Raw genomic sequence first — 22,294 nt, 5'->3', positions numbered from 1 at the left:
CCAAGGACACAACGGACGTGACTAGGAAGGTAGAAGGTGGGAATTGAACCCCAGTAACCAGCAACACTCCGATTGCTGGCACAGCCACTCTACCAACTTCGCCACGCCGTCCCAACTATCTTATGTTGCCATGCTGTACCAAATCTGCCAGAAGCCTTCAGAATCAACAATGCAGGCGTCTGTGCACTGTAAGCGAACGGACATAAACAGTTGATAGACAGTTGCAATAGCCAATCAGATCACAAGTTGTTGTCAGTAAGGCCTTCTGGAAGGCCTCACGTTGAACGTGATATTTACGCGTCCTGTGATTGGATACTGATCGGGACCGTTAGCGGATGAATTTGAGAACACAGAGTTGATAGACAGTTGCAATAGCCATTCAGATCACAATTTGTTCACAGTAACCTCTCTAGGTAGTCTGATGTTAACAAGACTGTGATTGGATACTCACTTGTCATTCCAAAGCGAGTATCCGTTCACATATTCAATTTAGCAGGAAGCAGGAAATGTTGACACACAAAGAAGGAGAACAAAACGTTGATTAAGTGGCAGATATATATTGTTATGTTATGAGCTAGGTAACATAAGAACTCCATTACCCAGCGTGCCACAGTAGTGAAGAGCATGCGCAGTAGCCCCGTTTAGGTTTTTGAATGTAGACATGCCGGCAGCTTGATGTTATTGACGAGCACGCTGTGGAGTAAAATTTAGGAACTTAGCCAACACGCCTCTCGTCTGCAAGACAACACATTTATTTGCAAGGCCATTTTCAAGAAGGATATTTAAAGATAAACTACATCTTGTGAGACGATGGCGGCGATGAAATGGGGAAATGCCTTTTATTTCCACTGGAATCAGGTGGTACCACTGGCTTGTATGGCGTCGAATGGGTGCTACAAATTTGGAGTTTAAGTATTAGATTTTTTTTTTTTAACGTTTAATATGTTTTTTTCAATTTTAATTTTGACGGTACCACATACGATATGTTTTAATTGCTGATGTGGGTTCATTGATTTTTAAATGCGCCAGAAAATAACCCCTTTTGTACACTGTTGATGAGATTTTCAATGCCCAGTAGTGTTTCTGTATAGTATTTCTCCAGCAATGGTCTAGGTGGGACACGCACGGCACGCCACTGGATTTATCATGTTGTAAAATGTGTGTTTTGTGCTCAGGGTTGGGTTTTTTTTCACATGAGTGTAAATGGCATGTTTGGCACCCCCTTACGGTTGTGCTAAAACATGCTCGCATATGTGTGATATGGATATCCTTTAAAGTTTTATATCATTAGATCAGTAGTTCATATATAGTGAGGTGGGCATGATAAGATGCCGGGGGGAACAATACACAAGCTTCAGCTAGGTGACATGGAGTTGACGGTGCCAGCAACTCATAGAATGGTTTGTACGGACACATAAAAAAAACAAATAAATATTCTCAAATATTACAGTTTGGGGGTAGAAAAAAGTTATGCCAAAACAGATAATGAGGACAAAGACAGCTGATATGACACACTACAATCTGCAGTCTCCAAAGTCCCACCAACGTACTTCTGATTATTGGAGACAATCAACGCTTTGCTAAGAAAACTGGCTTGATCATCAACACAGCCAAGACACAGACCATGTTCATAAAAAGTACAACAAATGTGCCTCTCATCACCGTTGATTCCGAACCACTTGAAAGAGTAGACAACTTTACATACCTTGGTAGTATTGTGACCTTAGAAAATGCAGCTCGAAAAGACATCACTGCGTGTCTCGGAAAAGTACAAGTTGCTTTATTTGTACTTCGTCCAATCTAGAAGTCTAAGCAATACAGCCTGCAAACCAAGATTCACATCTCCAACATCAATGTGAAGTCGGTCCTACTGCATGGCTCGGAGTGTTGGAGGTTATTTGGAGCGACTTGAAGAAGTTTGAGCGTGTTCCATAATCTGAGTGTGAGAAGGATCTGTGGTATATTTTAGCCCGACATCATCTAAAATAAGGAGCTCTACAAAAAGTCCAGTAGCAGCAGCTTGGTAAACGAGATCAAATATGGACACATGAGATGGCCAGAGCATGTCCCAAGATTGCCCTACAATGGACACCAATGGGAAGGCAGAAACCCGACAGGCCGAAGACCACCTGGCAGAGAACCATTGCCTCCAACTGAAAGAACTAAGTTTTACCTAGAGTCAGGCACAACATCTTGCCTCCAACCGCCAGAAGTGGAGACTTATTATACTGGCCTAATGTTCCACTAGGGATGATGGATCCCAAGTTCCCAAGTATTAAGGACTGTGCACGTTAATGAACAATCTGCTTTAGAGACTGTAAATATAACAAATAATAGCATAGCTGCAAATTTCCATCTGTAGTACCCCATACCAGTGTGGGTGGCACTGGGAGCAAGGTGGGTGAAGTGTCTTGCCCAAGGACACAACAGCAGTGGCAAGGATGTCCGAAGCTGAATTCGCACCAGAAATCCTCAAGTTTTATGGATTAATGTTTTTTTTTATCAACCTGCCGGGGACTAAAGATGGACATTAGCCTCTTGCACATTTCCATTGTTCTGTGCATTGTCCCATGTAAATTATATAAAGTGTAGGAATTGTTCTGGAAATAAAGTAACAGAAGAAAAATAACAAAACCTGGATGAGAGCAAAGCAAACGTCGAGGTCTATCGGTTTCATAATACACCTTACGGTGCAACACATCATCAGTGATTCTCCCGGGGTCATAGGGTGTTTCGGGTCTTAATCAAACACCCTCTCCCGGGCGACCCAGCCGAGGGTGATCAGTCCCTCGACTTGTGTCCAGGTAGCGCTCCACGCCACGCGTCCCCCCTCCGACGGTCTGCCCCGGGGTTGCGCCGGTGGTGCTTGGAGGTTCCAGGCACTGTGGGGAATGCCCGGGCCTGGGTCCTCCTCCGTCTCATCAGGGCCGTACAAGGTACTGGCCCTGTGCGTTGCACCACGGGTTTCCTCAGGCAGCCTATCTTGATATTATGTGTCTTCAGGGGTTTTCGCAGCGTTATATGGGTGCTCCCTTGCAGGAGCTGCAGCTTGGGATGCTACCCCTCCCTGCCCCGGTTGCCGTCTTTCCGGGCTGTCAACTGTCTCTCCAGTTGTCACCACTCTTTCGAGGTTGTCATCCAGCCTCTTCCTGGAAGTCAATGGCGATGCCATACTGGATCGGTTTCATAATACACCTTACGGTGCAACCTGGACACATCATCAGTGATTCTCCCGGGGTCATAGGGTGTTTCGGGTCTTAATCAAACACCCTCTCCCGGGCGACCCAGCCGAGGGTGATCAGTCCCTCGACTTGAACATACAAATAGATAACATACATGATTGTTCAGTATTTTTGTTACTTGGCACACTTGGTACATTGGCCATTATTTTTGGCCTGTTATTGAGATGCCCTATTTAAAAAAAGGGCTAAAAAAGTAGAGGACCTGGGATGTGAGAGGGGTTTGTAAAAACAGTGACTTCATTGTGGAGAATATCAATAAACTACCTAAAAGGGGTTTGTAAAAAAAAAAAAAAAGGGCATGCAATTATAAGAATTGTTGAGAGAAGGAGTGGAGGAATGAGGAAGATACGAGATGTAATGAAGTGGTGACTTTTCCCCTTCCTTTATTGTTCTTTTATACGTCACGTATTTTCTTATATAGGGTTTCTTTAGTTTTATGTACTTAAGCAAAATTATGTATAAACAAAAACATAAACACACCTGTCCTACAACAGATTTAAAGACACAGATGGTCTATCAGAGGGGAGTGGATGGGTTCAAGCAGTGATGGAAAATGTGTGTGTGTGTGTGTGTGTGTGTGTGTGTGTGTGTGTGTGTGTGTGTGTGTGTGTGTGTGTGTGTGTGTGTGTGTGTGTGTGTGTGTGTGTGTGTGTGACACACACACTGCGTGCGTGCGTGCGTGCGTGTGTGTTTGTAAAAGTGAGAAAAAAGCCGTGAGAGATGGTAATTCACCACACAACGTCAAGCATTGGGCAAACAGAATGGAGCTTTGTTGTGGGGCTTTTCTATCTCACAATGTGCTGCTAGGAGCCTCGTAACATATCACATGCTATGCGGATGTGTTGAAGTTGCATAGTGTTGATGTCAATGTCACCGAAAGACAAAAGGGGCATGTAACTCAAATGTAATGTCCTTTCTCTTGCAAGGTCGATAGACTGATTCAAGCCAACTGAGTAAATTTTTTTTTTTTACAGTTAGATTAAAGCACCTCGATACTGCTGGAGTAAAAAAAATTTAGTGCGGTGCCGATAAAGCACATATGTTGTTTTAAATATTGGGATTATGTGTGTAAAGTTATATTGACCAATATATGACTGGTCAATTATGACTGATTGTACATGTATTGCAATTAGGACATGGACAGACATCCAAATACCAATTATTTTAGAATGATAATATGTTATATGTTAATGCTACTCTATTTAATTCCTATTCTATTTATATTATTATGTACATCAGGGACGTGCAGTCTTGGTAGGCATGCAAGGCGGAGCCTCGGTTGTCATGATGAAAAAAATAATAATAAAACCATTAAATAGAAAGCAATATGTGTCCTTTAAACTGTTATGAATGTATTTTCTGTATAATCAAAACCTAATTTTTTACATTTACTTGAGTAAAAATCATGACATTTGCACACAAACTGATGCTTCAGCGTGTGATGCCACTTCAACTTCTTACTTGTGTGTGTGTGTGTGTGTGTGTGTAAGGGAATGAGAAAGAGGGCACAATGTCAATAAAACAATGTTTGCAGATTCATTTTTACACCACACACAGAGCTTTATCATCTTTGTAAGGCATTGGATCTTAGGTCATAATAATCCACAAAGATTTTATTGGAGGCAGATTTTCACTTTAAATTCTCTGTAAATATATATATATATATATATATATATATATATATATATATATATATATATATATATATATATATATATATATATATATATATATATATATATATATATATATATATATATATATATGTGTGTATATATACACATCTATTTATATTTATACATACACACATATACACTACCGTTCAAAAGTTTGGGGTCACATTGAAATGTCCTTATTTTTGAAGGAAAAGCACTGTACTTTTCAATGAAGATAACTTTAAACTAGTCTTAACTTTAAAGAAATACACTCTATACATTGCTAATGTGGTAAATGACTATTCTAGCTGCAAATGTCTGGTTTTTGGTGCAATATCTACATAGGTGTATAGAGGCCCATTTCCAGCAACTATCACTCCAGTGTTCTAATGGTACAATGTGTTTGCTCATTGGCTCAGAAGGCTAATTGATGATTAGAAAAGCCTTGTGCAATCATGTTCACACATCTGAAAACAGTTTAGCTCGTTACAGAAGCTACAAAACTGACCTTCCTTTGAGCAGATTGAGTTTCTGGAGCATGACATTTGTGGGCTCAATTAAACGCTCAAAATGGCCAGAAAAAGAGAACTTTCATTTGAAACTCGACAGTCTATTCTTGTTCTTAGAAATTAAGGCTCAAACACAAAATTGTTTGGGTGCCCCCAAACTTTTGAACGGTAGTGTATATATATATATATATATATATATATATATATATATATATATATACATATATGCATGTATACTGTATATATGTGTATATATTAGGGCTGTGAATCTTTGGGTGTCCCACGATTCGATTCAATATCGATTTTTGGGATCACGATTTGATTCAAAATCGATTTTTTTTCAATTCAACACGATTCTTGATTCAAAAACGATTTTTTCCCGATTCAAAACGATTCTCTATTAATTCAATACATAGGATTTCAGCAGGATCTACCCCAGTCTGCTGACATGCAAGCAGAGTAGTAGATTTTTGTAAAAAGCTTTTATAATTGTAAAGGACAATGTTTTATCAACTGATTGCAATAACGTAAATTTGTTTCAACTATTAAATGAACCAAAAATATGACTTATTTTATCTTTGTGAAAATATTGGACACAGTGTGTTGTCAAGCTTATGAGATGCGATGCAAGTGTAAGCCACTGTGACACTATTGTTCATTTATTTTTATTTTTTTTATAAATGTCTAATGATAATGTCAATGAGGGATTTTTAATCACTGCTATGTTGTAATTGTAACTAATATTGTAACTAATGTTATTGATAATATTCATTTTTGTTTCACTACTTTTGGTTTGTTCTGTGTCGTGTTTGTGTCTCCTCTCAATTGCTCTGTTTATTGAAGTTCTGAGTGTTGCTGGGTCGGGTTTGGTTTTGGAATTGGATTGCATTGTTATGGTATTGCCGTGTATTGTTTTTTTGGATTGATTAATTAAAAAAAAAAAAAAAAAAAAACTTTTTTTTAAATAAAATAAAAAAATCAAGAAAAATCGATTTTTTAAAAATGAGAATCGCTTCTGAATCGCACAACGTGAGAATCGCGATTCGAATTCAAATCGATTTTTCCCACACCCCTAGTATATATATATATATATATATATATATATATATATATATATATATATATATATATATATATATATATATATATATACATATATACATATTAGGGATGTCCGATAATATCGGCCTGCCGATATTATCAGCCGATAAATGCGTTAAAATGTAATATCGGAAATTATCGGTAACGGTTTTTTTATTATCTGTATCGGGTTTTTTTTATTGTTTTTTTTTTTTATTAAATCAACATAAAAAACACAAGATACACTTACAATTAGTGCACCAACCCAAAAAACCTCCCTCCCCCCATTTCTTTTTGTTATCAATATTCTGGTTCCTACATTATATATCAATATATATCAATACAGTCTACAGTTAGGGGCGGCATGGCGTAGTGGGTAGAGCGCCCGTGTCAGAAACCTGAGGGTTGCAGGTTCGCTCCCCGCCTCTTACCAAAAAAATCGCTTCCGTTGTGTCCTTGGGCAGGACACTTCACCCTTGCCCCTGGTGCCACTCACACCGGTGAATGAATGATAGGTGGTGGTCGGAGGGGCCGTAGGCGCAAATTGGCAGCCACGCTTCCGTCAAGTCTACCCCAGGGCAGCTGTGGCTACGGAAGTAGCTTACCACCACCAGGTGTGAATGAATGACGGGTTTTTAAACATGTAAAGCGACTTTGGGTACTTAGAAAAGCGCTATACAAATCCCAGGTATTATTATTATTATTATAAGGGGTCCACTAATAGTACTAACCTTTAACAGTTAATTTTACTCATTTTCATTAATTACTAGTTTCTATGTAACTGTTTTTATATTGTTTTACTTTCTTTTTCATTCAAGAAAATGTTTTTAATTTAGTTATCTTATTTTATTATTATTTTTAAAAAGTACCTTATCTTCACCATACATGGTTGTCCAAATTAGGCATAATAATGTGTTAATTCCACGACTGCATATATCGGTTGATATCGGTATCGGTAATTAAAGAGTTGGACAATATCGGAATATCGGATATCGGCAAAAAGCCATTATCGGACATCCCTAATACATATACAGATATAGATAGACAGCCCAAATTCTATTACTCCAGTCAAAAAGTTTGGGACCTCTGCTCTAGCTGGTAGGCATTTTTTACATTTATTTTCCCTCCACCAAAGTCCTAATGAACCATCCTAATCCAAGCTATGCATGCCAGAAAATTAGTTGCCACATCTTAATGCAAACTTAATTAAACTTTTCAATCCTCCAAGCAATTTATTTTACTGCTGAACGTGTTCATCATCCTTGCCAGACCCAATGATGGCTTTATCACAGAACCTCAGAGCCAGATGGCTGAGTCACGGCCTTTATTCTTGCAATATTCTTTCCAGGAAAGAATGAAGCTTAATGTTTGTCTGTCACGGAGGATTTTGAAGTCTGATGATCTGGGTTAGCTTTGGAGCAAATCAAGTACTTTTGTTTGAAGTGTGACATCATGCTAATCGAGTGAAGACAATTTAGTTTATTTAAAATAAAATCGCCTCCCAAGAGATCCATCCATCTATTTTCTACCGCTTGTCCCTCTCAGGGTTGCGAGGGGCTGGAGTCTATCTCAGGTACACTCTGGAGGGAGGCAGGGTACACCCTGGACAGACAACCATTCACACTTACATTAGCCAGTTTATTGTTGCCAATCAGCCTATCCCCAGGTGCATGTCTTAGGAGGTGGGAGTAGTGCCAGGAGAGAACCCACACAGTCACAGTGGAACATGCAAACTCCACACAGAAAGAGCCCAAGCCCTGGAATCGTACTCAGGCACAAGCACTCTCCACTGCCGCACCGTTACTTCTCTAAACAAAATACTGACCTATTCATCGTTTAATATGCTCTGCTCAAACACTTTCTTCTAGTCTATTTTTCTCCATCCTTGCTCATCCTCTTGACCTTTATTTTCCCACATTGCCCTCACTATTATCACACTTGTCGCTCCTCATCCTTCTCCTTTCTTGCCTTATGCCCCCCTTTTGCCCTCTCTTATTTTGTATGGTGCCTCTTCCATCACCCATCCTTTTTTTAAGTTCTGCTTTCTGTTTTCTCTTTTACCTTACTCCCTCCAGGTATTGCTTTGCCGCTACCCTCCCTTTCTCCAGTCAAAGAGAGTCAGCTGAATGAGACAGGAGTGCAGCACTGCCTGCTAAGTAGTTGAGCACAACACACATTTAAAGCTTTGTGTGTGTGTGCGTTTCAGAGGACACTATTTCTTACAGCTTTTATGGCCATGAAGTCGCCCCTGCTTTTACTTTTTGGGTCACCCACTTACACACAAGCGTTCTAAATATTAAATAAACATAAATAAAAGTCCACTTACAGCTGAGCCAATGGGAGCTCCTCTATTTCACTCATAAAATCTGATAAATAACTAGCCGCCAACAATACTCCATTTACATTTTGTGACTTAAATACTAACCAAGTATTAGTGATATTGTTGTTATAAGCGCGAACGCAGACAAACTATTTATAGAGGCGCCGTGATCACTCCCGTGTGTGCCTATATTTACATCATCGAGTGGTCTGCTGCTTCCTCGCTTCCCTGGTCCCTGTAAATGTATTCTAGATGATAAATCATGCATCTCACCTGCATAGGAGAAGTCTGTGTAGGTATTCCGACAAGTTGGTAAACTTTGACAGCCATTGTGAATGTGAATATATGAACATCCCAGCAGTCGGCATTCTAATGACAGCAGACCTTGCACAGTAAGTGATGTTTTATTATGTTTGTTGGCTTTCATGAAATCTGCAGTGAGTAATAGCCAGTGATGTTGGAAAAAAAGCAACTGTTGTGATGCGTTTTTTAAATTAATGCGACACAGAACGCTAAAAATTATCAAAATACATAAATATTAAATGTTATTATAAATGCGGCCGTTACTACATCACATATATACTTACAACATCTATGCAAAACCTTAATGGAGGTGTTTGGATGTTTTTTTAAGGGCTTTTATTGGCAGAATAGAGCGACTCCCACAGGCTCTATTGTAAGCGGCCTTTTGATCGCGTTATTTTACTATTTAGAATGCATAAAAAAGAAAAACCTGTGTTCTTGTCTTACATAAGGATTGTCAATGATAGACAAATTTACCCCCTAAAAGTGCAGTTCCTCTTTAAAACCTCTGAACTTTATCTTTGTGTTGTTAAACATGGACATGCCTTCACTGTTTTGATAAATACAGTAACTCACATCAGTGACTTCTTAGCACTCTAATTTACAGACAGAGAAATATTCATTTGAAATCTTGCAGATTTTTCACAAGTCCATAATTTTAATTGTTAGTTTATTTTAACTAGTCCGACTATATCTAACCGGAACTTCTCCACCTCGCGCACCAGCTCAAATTACCCTATGGTAAACTATCCCCAGGTGCATGTCTTTGGAGGTGGGAGGAAGCCGGAGTACCCGATAGGGAACCCACGTAGTCACGGGGAGAACATGCAAACTGCACACAGAAAGATCCAGAGCCGGGATTGAACATTTAAATATTTTTAGCTATTAGTATTCACATTTATTTTGTCTTATATCATTTTGCTGTATTTTTAAAGTTTTGCTGCTTTTTGTAAAATGTAGCAGGGGCTACACTATACTCTGCCCTTGCTGAATGTTGGAATGTAGTTTGCCAAATATGTAAACAGTCCTTCGAATTACAGACGTAGAATTTTTTTTAGGTAGTTTATTGATATTCTCCACAATGAAGTCACTGTAAAACTAAGCACACAAAGGAAAGCACATCAATATCCAGATGATGTGCACATTCATGTCTGAATCACATTAGAAATAATTATCCAGTTTCGAATAAACTAAAAAAAACCTCAATACAATAATAAAGGATTAAGGTTGGCTCTGATGCCGCTCTCTTAATGCAAACATATAATGGACCTGCTTATTTGCAGGCTAATAAAACATATATGTAAGTATATAGACGAAAAATCCTTCCCACTCACATTTTCTTCTCTCCTTCCTTTTGTTGAGTGCCTACTCAGTTCCAGGGTCAATCAGGTGGGCGACCAGCTGTAGCACTTATGCTTACAGGCGATTCAGATGTACGTTTTTCAAAATGAAGCATAGAAGTACATTTTAATGATATATAAGAGGTATTTTAAACAAATTATGGCCAACAATGTGTAAATAATAGACTGTAAACAGTATTTCTATTCATACTATATTTTACTTAAATTTGTTTTCATGTTAAAAAAAACCCCACATTTTTAAGTTGTGGCAGCTTGTATTTTGCCGTGGTGGTGCACCACATTACATGTAAGGGAAACCCTGTATTTTCCTTGTAACTTTCACAAATTCAAGTGCCTTCAAATACACAAGAACATTGCGCCAACATATTGCATTTAGTTTAGAAATGACAGTGCCACCCTACTCAATGTACCTTGCAGGTTTGAGATAAAAAACTGTTTGTTGTTGAAAGTTATCGCTCTAATTGCCAGTTACAGATTATGGAGGTAGTTGCCAGCTAGCAGCTATTAACGCCACTATGCTGTATTATTTAAATATCTAGTATTGTTCAGTGCCTTTAGGACCATCCATCCATCCATTTTCTACCGCTTATTCCAGGGGTCGGCAACCCGCGGCTCCGGAGCCGCATGCGGCTCTTTGACCACTCTGATGCGGCTTAGCTGCATACTTGCCGACCCCCCGAATTTCCCAGGAGACTTATGGATCTCAGTGTCTCTCCTAGATAACTCCCAGGGCAAATACAATCCTATTTTAACTCTAATTACTAAATTAAGGGCGTGCCCTAATTGCACTGCAGTAGTTGTCATCTATAGCATTTACAAACAGCGTGCCAGTCTGGCCACATGTTGTCTGTAGCTTTAACTTGCACACGTAGGAGACAGCAAGGCATACTTAGTCATCAGCCACACAGCTTACACTGACGGTAGCCGTATAAAAACAACTTTAACACTGTTACGTTACAAATATGCGCCACACTGTGAACCCACACCAAACAAGAATGAAAAACACATTTCTGGAGAACATCCCACCGTAACACAACATAAACACAACACAACCAATACCCAGAATCCCAAGCAGCCCTAACTCTTCCGGTCTAGATTATACACCCCGCTACCACCAAACCCCCCCCACACATCAACCCCCCCCCCCCCCCCCCTCCTCCGTGCGTCGGTTGAGCGGAAGAGTTAGTGCTGCATGGGATTCTGGGTATTTGTTGTGTTGTGTTTATGTTGTGTTACAGTGCAGATGTTCTCCAGAAATGTGTTTGTCATTCTTTTTTGGTGTGGGTTCAAAGTGTGGCGCACATTTGTAACGTAACAGTGTTAAAGTTGTTTTATACGGCTATACCGTCAGTGTAAGCTGTGTGGCTGCTGAGTTAGTACGCCTTGCTGTCACTTACGTGAGCAAGCTGAAGCTGCATTCTACATGTGGACGAGCAGGTACACTGTATGGGCAGGCTGTAGAGGGCGCTAAAAGCAGTGCCATCACGCCCTGATATTCGGGAGTCTCCCGGAAATAGTGAGGGGGTTGGCAAGTATGACGCTATCCAGCGCCATTCATTCAAAACTCGCGGGCCGCACTAACATCAAATTTCCATATTAAAGTGCGTGTGTCCTAGACCCCTGGTTAACATAGCACAAAGCAATTTAAGCTTTGTATGCGGTGTTTTTCATTTTAAATTTAATTTTTTTTTTTGTGGCTCCCATTATTTTCTTTAATTTGTGAAACTTGCCAAAATGGCTCTTTGAGTGGTAAAGGTTGCCGACCCCTGGCTTATTCCCTTCGGGGTCGCGGGGGGCGCTGGAGCCTATCTCAGCTACAATCGGGCGGAAGGCGGGGTACACCCTGGACAAGTCGCCACCTCATCGCAGGCCTTTAGGACCAGTTTAATTTAAAACACAATCACAATTTAATACAAGATTTATAAATGGGGGGTCCCTTCTTTGTCTCTCTATCATTCAGTCTTTGGCCTGGAAAGAGTTGACGACACCTTCACTAGACAATGGGACGCCACTTGTTTCCCGCTATGTCATCACCCCCAGCAGCTCGCTGGCAAAATACACAACTGTAATGTACGAAGTTACATAACAGTTATTAGTCAGGAAATTGTCATGATGCGTTGCCCGGATCATGTTTTGTTTAGTTTTGACTCCCTCAGTTCTGTTTTAATCACCCTTGAGTTTGTGTGTTTTGGTTACCATGGCTGCTGACTAGTTTCACCTGCCTCTGATTAGTGTCCGGGACGCTCACCGGCTGCTGGGCACAAATCAGAGAGCTACTTATTTCCGTTTTTGCCACACTCAGCCTGCCGTTTTTGTTTGCACTACGCAACAGTGACAACGTCTACTATTTGCTTCCATGCAACACGTTACGTTAAGTATTTCTACGATATTTGATTCCTTTTACTGTGCTAATCTTCGCCATAGGTATCCGCACGCTTTTCTGTCTTTTTGTATTTTTGCATGTTCTATGGACAATAAATCAGTGTCTCACCTATATCTTGCCTCCGGAGTTCCTGCTGCATCAAGGGAGAACGATCCACGCAATAAAATCGTTGTTACAGAAATAAGTGATAAAAAGCAAAGGTCACAGTATTCAGAATCTATGTACAATAGGTTGTCAGGAAAAAAAAACAACAACATTCTAAAAATGGTTAATGTAAATTTTGAATGTAGATTATCTGTCTAATCATTCATGAAATGTAGTTAATTGTAGTGAAGTCTGTTTGCTGCTAGTCTGACATTGTAGTTTACGAGCTATGGCCGTGTTAGCTAGCTTGTACAATTTTAAAATAAAAACAACAACTTTCCAAAAATGGCTAATGTAAATTCTGAATCAAGATTAGCTGTTTAATCATTCATACAAAGTAGTAAATTGTAAAGTACATTTGCTATAGTCTGACATCGTAGTTTACTAGCTACAGCTGTGTTAGCTAGCTCAATGACGATTTTATAAAATAATAACATTCAAAACATGGCGATATTTACTTGGATTTCTTGTTTCTTTTTGCTTTTTATTATTACTATCATTATTATTATTATTATTGTTTTTGTTATTCATTCTTAAATGGCTTTTTTGTTGTTTTTTGCAAAATGTGTTTGTTTTTGTTTTGTCTACATATTCGAAATAAACATGAAAGAAAGAAAGAAATGAGTGGCAAAAGATTGAATACCTGCTAAAACGCAAGTGTTAAATTCTTACTATGAAAATCAAGAATGCCTTTGAATACTTACTGCATTTTTCGGACTACAAGGCGCACTTAAAATCCTTTCATTTTCCTAAAAATCGACAGTGCGCCTCTAAGTTGGTGCGCCTAATGTACATATTAATACTGGTTGTGATTACCGACCTTGCAGCTATTTTATTTGACACATGGTGTCATAAGAAGTGCGACCAGTGGATGCCAGCCCCCATAATAGATATGTGTGGACTTCAGGTGGACTGACAAACAATCCCAAAATGTTGATGTTTCATTGAGCACATAAAACATTATACACATCGCTCAAAATGCTGTCAAAGGAGAAGCTATCCCCAGAGAATTGTAGTAAGCTACATTACAAGCTACACAGCAAAAGTAACTTGCTACATCAAAACTACTTTTAACAGCGTTTTTATCTATGAGCCCACATGCATAATATCACTGTTAATGTAACTGAGAGTGTACAAATGGACCCAATAAGGGTCCATTACTGTTAACTATCTGTCATTCAGTTGGGGACACCCTACAACTACCTCTAGGGGTCCCGCAACCCATTCTATGTATTTATTTTAGTTAGTTTTTTCTTTGGCACACCCCTACAATGTTATTCATTTTCTCTGCCTACAGTAGAAAAATCAGAATCCATCTATATCTTGACAAAAAACAATGACGTGTGTTGTTTGGGAACAGTTGGTAATGGCTATAGGCAGTAAAACTTTTCATGAACTCAGCGTGCAGAAATATGGGGAAACAACTACAAATGTGCTTTTCATTCAATAATGGTGTTACAAAAAAGATCAATTAGAATAATACATAATGTTGGCTATAGAGAACATACAAATTCAATGATTTGGTGCATTTGCAAACAGCTAAAATTATGTACAAAGCAAACTATAACCTGCTACCCAAGAATGTACAACAATTCTTCTCAACAAAAGAGGAGAAATATAAACTTAGAGGAAACTCTATGTGTATGCTCGTACAACACTTAAAATATTTAGTGTATCAGTATGTGGAATTAAATTATAGAATGGATTAACCAAAGAAATCAAACAAAGCACCAATATGATTGAGTTTAAGAGACTGTTCAAACTACAAGTGTTCACAAAGTACACAAAACAAGAATTATGATGAATATCTTCAACCCTTTTTTTTCCTTTTTTTTTTTTTTATTGAGACAAAGATCATTTATGTATTTAATATTTGTTTACTTACTATGGTACGTATATTATTTGTTTATTATTTTATTTGTTCCCTGTTATGTTACAGACAACAAGGAAATTGGATAAAATTGCTGTGGTATGAAAAGGGATATGATTAAATAAGCTCAGCTTCTTCCTACTCCTTTTCAGACGTGCTGTAATGAAACAACTGGAAATATGTGATGAATTACATTGTATTGTATGCATGTTAGAAATAAATTGAAACTAAACTGGACAAGTGGTAGAAAATGGATGGATGGATGAACTGAATTTACCTGAATGTTTGTTACTCAACAACTAAAAACTAAGGTTTTGGGCATTGTTTTTGCAAAACGCATACATTTGTCTAAATATGACAAAAGACTAGCATTATTGTGTGTTTCCTAGATGTCATCTTCATCTCTAAAGAAAAACTCTAATCTGCGGGAGAGAATCTCTCCACCAATTTTAAGTTTGTTTCTTTGTTTTTTAAGTGGTCAGCTTGAAGCGTCTCTCTGTCTCTGACTCCCTCGTCGTCATGTGACATGAGTGTGTGTCTGTCATGATTTTACTTCCTGGTTTCGATGATCCCTCCTATATTGCATCTGATTGGCCAGTCCTAACGTTAGCCAATTGTGACTCATCAATGAACACCAACCAATCATCACAGATTTTCTTCGTTCTCATTCATCCAGGTCATTGGATTTTCTCAGATTTTTTTTGGCCTGGATGCGCTGTCCATTTTCTCTCTTTGTAGCTTGTAGCTTTGATGTAAGCTACCTAGGTACATAGGTCTAAAAGTAGCTAAGCTACAGGAAAAGCGACTCGTTCGAAAAGTATCCAAGCTACTGGTAAATATAGTTTTACTGCCCATCACTGGATAATAATAATATTATGCTGTCCCAATATTTACTATTACTGGCTATAATGCAGCCAAATTGACATGATTAAAAAAGTTAATCAATTGTGAATTACATCTTAATAAAGTAAGATCGTGTGGTGTTGCTGTATGGATAGACCGTGTGGACTCTTTCCGGGACATCTTCTGGATTGTCTGCCTGTTTTTAAAGGTACATGTCACACTACAACAAGCATACAATAATAATAATCCATCATTAAATAATAATTAAGAACAAAAGCTTTAGAACGCTTATGTCAACATGTGACACATCTCCAAGACAACCATCTCCCATGATCGGTCGGCTCTAACCACAGGAAAATCAGATGGTGACGGTGCTGGTAGCTCTTAGCTGCTTCCTCGAAAATGAGGCAAAGGACCAAGAGAACACAAAAAACTATCCGATATTCTTCTCTTAAATTTGTCATTATTCAACTTTGCGCGACTGAACAACAGATATGTGACATAAATGTAAGGGCGGGGAAAACAGACTTAACCAGGAAGTGTTCCGTAGGCTAGACGTCCCAAATCATATCACCAGGACTCTCGCCAGGATTCAGTCTTTGTCGACCGCATGGACCACATGAATTGAGACACAGCTAACATCTGGAATTTTGTTTCGCAATATTATGCAAAACCAACTTTTCTTATCCATTGGTCCCTGCTGATGTGTATTTGGGATCTGCATACCGGTAAGTCCTAAAAATGTGCGCGCTTCCACCATTGTAGGCCGTAGTTAATTAGCTCCTTCTTTTTCTCTATCTTCTTGTTTTGAGGGCTTCATCCTCTGCTGTTGCCATTTCTAAAACAAAGTGGCATACATTTCTGATTTATACCTGCCAGTAGACTCGCTATGGCAGCGCATAAAACTACCAGTACAACAAAGATGACGGGGAGAAGTCCCTGTCGAAGTGTAATCACATAATTAAGACCCGCCCACAAAACGGCACATCCTCAAGAGACAGTCAGAAAGCGGCTTGAAGATGGTCTGTAAAACATAATCTATGAAACATTTTCACCAAAGAACCATCATTACATGTTATGTAGACCACAAGGAAGTGTTTAGCATGTAAGAAAAAAAAAATCATAATTTGACCCTTTTAATCCGCTTTATAATCCGGTGTGCATTTTTTATGAAAATAGACCTGAATGGACCCGCTCATTGACAGTGTGCCTTATACCCCAGTATGCCCTATGGTCCGAAAATTACGGTACATTCAATTCAATTCATTGTCATTGTCACAAAGAACAACACAATTACGTTGAGCATCAACACTGTATAGTTTAATGTAAAGTGCCAGATGTTCCTAAACCTTAAAAGCCCCATTAGTGTAAACATTTAACAGATTAACAATTTTGATGGCCTTGCAACATTGTCACATATACATGGAGATGGTGACAAGATTGCAGGAATGCATTTCTGTGCTTTCTGCTCAGCTATTTTCTCTTCAGATTTGCAAGGATGATCCGGACCCATGCACTTTTTGAAACACGTGATTCCCAATTAAAATAACAATTCTAGCATCTATTGTTGGTGTTATTGGCAACTGTACTTGTGTTTAGAGACGTTCTCCTGGAAGCAAAATAAATTCACATTCAGTCCGTGGTTACAGGTTGATGCTCTTGTTTGTGTCGTATAGTTGGTTTATCCTTGCTGTGATTGTGCCTCTTCAAGGTACGACAGATCAGCTGTGGTGATATGAACGACATCTTCTTGCAGGATGTCCTGCAAACGGTGACTGTCCGCATATGTTTAACTTATTAATTGTGTTACTTTTGTTGACAACATTGAGTCAGTAAACTTTGCCAGCGTAGCGTTCTCCTCTGCTTCTTGTATATATACAATATGTATGTATATATATATATATATATATATATATATATATATATATATATATATATATATATATATATATATATATATATATAAATAAAATATGTATATATAAATAAAATATGTATATGTATTTATGTATGTATGTGTGTGTGTGTATGTATGTATGTATGTATGTATGTATGTATGTATGTATGTATGTATGTATGTATGTATGTATGTATGTATGTATGTATGTATGTATATGTATCTATATATGTGTATGTATGTATGTATATATATATAAAGATATATATAAATGTATAAATATATATGTATATGTGTGTATATGTATATACAGTATATATACGTATATATATATATATATATATATATATATATATATATATATATATATATATATATATATATATATATATATATATATATACGTATATATATATATATATACGTATATATATATATATATATATATATATATATATATACATATATATATATATATATATATATATATACTACCGTTCAAAAGTTTGGGGTCACCCAAACAATTTTGTGGAATAGCCTTTATTTCTAAGAACAAGAATAGACTGTCGAGTTTCTGATGAAAGTTCTCTTTTTCTGGCCATTTTGAGCATTTAATTGACCCCACAAATGTGATGCTCCAGAAACTCAATCCGCTCAAAGGAAGGTCAGTTTTGTAGCTTCTGTAACGAGCTAAACTGTTTTCAGATGTGTGAACATGATTGCACAAGGGTTTTCTAATCATCAATTAGCCTTCTGAGCCAATGAGCAAACACATTGTACCATTAGAACACTGGAGTGATAGTTGCTGGAAATGGGCCTCTATACACCTATGTAGATATTGCACCAAAAACCAGACATTTGCAGCTAGAATAGTCATTTACCACATTAGCAATGTATAGAGTGTATTTCTTTAAAGTTAAGACTAGTTTAAAGTTATCTTCATTGAAAAGTACAGTGCTTTTCCTTCAAAAATAAGGACATTTCAATGTGACCCCAAACTTTTGAACGGTAGTATATATATATATATATATATATATATATATATATATATATATATATATATATATATATATATATATATATATATATATATATATATATATATATATGCACACAGACATAAAATTATCGCCTGCTTTCTCAAAACCAATTGTGCGTAACTGTGGCAGTTTGTACATCCTTTTTTTAGGTTTACTAAATATAGATGCAAAATAGCATCAGTCTTGGTAAATCCCATTGTGAGCGCTAAATGATTATATTTGCATCTTGTCCTTCTAGTACTGTGGGTGTTCTGTTAATCAGCATATATTCTGCATAGTCATGAAGACAGACACGCTAAATGGATTAGTAGATCAGCTTTGCATGTGCTTTCAAGTTTGCACGCGTTTAAATACATGCAAACCTCTAATAGTTCAGACCCTTGGTATGCTGAATAGTTTGAATTGAGGGAAAACTCAAGGTCGCATATTTACATATCAAGTATTTTGTTCCCTAAAACATATATTCTTTCATCACTTTATTGTGGATATCTAGATACAAATATGAACACTGTGGACACTAAAGGTGTGTTGATATTGGCTTGATTATGTGTGAAACAAACAAATATTTGACTTCACCATTTCTTTATCCTCAAAATGTCACTGCTTTTGTATGAATATGAGACAGTGTGAGCAGTGTGAACAAAATGAGCAACTAAAAAAAAAATCCATCTCATATTGTAGCCACTCCACCATCAAGACTTTTGGATGACTGCTATGGCTCAGACACATCCCAATGTCCACCATTTGTTTTACCTGACATATTGTGCTGAAGTTGGAAATGTGTGAGTTGAAACGTAAACAAAAAAGCCAGAACAAAAACCTGAAATCCAAAAACCTGAATTTTAGTTCAAATATTTATCTTTGTTGCCACCCATCCCCTGATTGTCCCACTGCTAGAAGTTTTCAGTATAACATAGTTTTACGGATTTTAATGATTACACAGTGGCTAACTTGTTTGTACATTTGTGTGACAGTTAAGAACGCCTCAAAGTACAGGGTTTGAAGGGCCTTTTATTTTCTGAACATTTTATTATTCTGCTTCTACTCATGCATACTGTGCAATAATGTTGAAAAATGTTTTCAAACCATTGACTGTCAAATGAAAAATGGTACAAATATTTTACATTTCTTAGAAATAACAGTTCCCTCAGTGTCCTGAAATAAAATATGTTATTTTATTTTTGAATAATTAGAAAAAAAAACGGCTCTGCATGGTTTTTCTAACAGCGTTGAAAGTGTGCATATGGCATGTACTTTTCTGGAGGAAAATACTATATTTCTCTTCACCCCAACAGATAGGTTCCAGTGCTGTGCCTCAACTATCAGATCCCTCCACCTCTTCATCTTCTTCCTCTACCTCCACCTGTACCGCCACAAAGGCAGAGGAGAAGAAGCTGTTATCCAAAGATTCCATACTGTCTCTGTATGCCAGCAGCTCCGTGGGCAGTCAGCCTCAGAGCCAGCAACAACCTGCCACTGGGCAAGGTAACATTAAAAACACACACGCCTGCACACTGACACAGTCAGCTGAGTTCAACCATGTGGCTCATTATCAAACTTTATCAGCTCCTACAATTACTGTATTCCTGTAAATATTGGGCGTCCTTCTACTAGATTCTCTGCCACAAACCATGTGTGCAACATCCAATGCCTCCTCAAATAGACACAGTGTTATGTTCCTCACGTACATCGCCACCCCCTCACTTTTGTCAATTCTCTTTATGCAGTTATGTTCAAAACAATTTTTTTCCCAGCATTAATCCAACTTCCTGAGGGTATGTCCACAACGCATATGTTTGTTTGTATTTTAGCCTGCTGTCAACATGCAAATGCTAGTTTTTGTCCTTTTTTGAAAACTCTTGCGCATCATTTTTCTTTAAAAACACAACTTTTTGGCTAGTATCATAGGAAATGTGCAACATTTTGCCATGTATTTAAACCCTATCAGTCCTGATTTCCTTTCGCCCAGCTGCATTAGCTCCAAATGTAAATAAACACTGATTCTAAAGAGAATGTACACATCATTTTACATCTAATTTCTCTATATACTGTAATTTCCGGTATTAGAGGCACTACTTTTTTCCCATACTTTGTACCCTGCGTTTTATACAATGCTGAGACAACTTCGTGGATTTTTCTGGGTTAACGAGCTTCACATGCTGCCAATAAATTTTGCCTTGTCACATCAGACCAATGAAATTGCCGAACGGGTAACGGTGGATCAATTTAATTGTTCACATTAAATCAAACACACTCACAGAATCATTCAGTCAGACATTTAGCGTGTTATGGACTCACCCACATCATAAAGAAGAAAGTGCGAAATGCATACAATGCAGCCCCAAAACTGAAGATGATAGACCCAGCCATCGAAAAAGGAATAACCCGCCGCACGAACGAAAACACCCCACTACTAACAAACCCCGAAAGGACTGACAGCTGTGCGTCGAAGAAGATGATTTCAGGGCTTTCAGGGCAGGAGAGAGAGAAGAGAGAAGAGGGAATATTACGCTCAATGACTTTTTTGGTAGGCTACTGTATGTCGTGTTAGATTTGTAACTTTTTAGAATGAACACACGCACCTGTGTAAATAGTTTATCAGAATGGAAGACTCCACTGGTATAGAGTTTTAGATATAGAGAATAGCTACTAGTCTGGAATACAGTTTATGTGTTGTGTGGACGCCACCTTAGATTATATTATAGTATTGTGGGCAGCGTAAGGCACACCTGTGCAATAATCATGCTGTTTAATCAGCATCTTGATATGCCACACATGTGAGGTGGGATGGATTATTTTGGCAAAGAAGAAGTGCTCATTAACACAGCTTTAGACAGATGTGTGAACAATATTTGAGAGGAATACTTTTTCTTTGTATATAGTAAAATATTTAGATATTTGAATTCAACTCATGAAAAATGGGAGCAAAAACAAGTGTTGCATTTATTTATTTTTTCAGAATATATATATGTATATACAGTATATATATACTATATATATACATATATATATATATATATATATATATATATATATATAGTATATACAGTATATATATATATATATATTGTATATATATATATATATATATATATATATATATATATATATATATATATATATATATATATATATATATATATATATATATATGTATATATATGTATATATATCTATATACACTGCTGTTCAAAAGTTTGGGGTCACCCAAACAATTTTGTGGAATAGCCTTCATTTCTAAGAACAAGAATAGACTGTCGAGTTTCAGATGAAAGTTCTCTTTTTCTGGCCATTTTGAGCGTTTAATTGACCCCACAAATGTGATGCTCCAGAAACTCAATCTGCTCAAAGGAAGGTCAGGTTTGTAGCTTCTGTAAGGAGCTAAACTGTTTTCAGATGTGTGAACATGATTGCACAAGGGTTTTCTAATCATCAATTAGCCTTCTGAGCCAATGAGCAAACACATTGTACCATTAGAACACTGGAGTGATAGTTGCTGGAAATGGGCCTCTATACACCTATGTAGATATTGCACCAAAAACCAGACATTTGCCGCTAGAATAGTCATTTACCACATTAGCAATGTATAGAGTGTATTTCTTTAAAGTTAAGACTAGTTTAAAGTTATTTTCATTGAAAAGTACAGT

General features: G+C 37.6%; 1 protein-coding gene across 1 annotated transcript in view; it reads left to right on the top strand.

The window, feature by feature from the left end:
• The window catches only part of LOC133657013 (stromal membrane-associated protein 1-like), a 63,945-nt gene that overhangs the window by 31,625 nt on the left and 10,026 nt on the right, over positions 1 to 22,294 (top strand). Inside the window, exon 4 of the mRNA XM_062057891.1 lies at positions 19,943 to 20,132. Within this exon, the coding sequence (XP_061913875.1) occupies positions 19,943 to 20,132 (190 nt within the window). The remainder of the gene's footprint in view (positions 1 to 19,942; positions 20,133 to 22,294) is intronic.

Source organism: Entelurus aequoreus, linkage group LG09 (assembly GCF_033978785.1).
Source record: "Entelurus aequoreus isolate RoL-2023_Sb linkage group LG09, RoL_Eaeq_v1.1, whole genome shotgun sequence".
Lineage (NCBI taxonomy): Eukaryota > Metazoa > Chordata > Actinopteri > Syngnathiformes > Syngnathidae > Entelurus > Entelurus aequoreus.
This window is presented reverse-complemented; position numbering and strand designations above follow the sequence as displayed.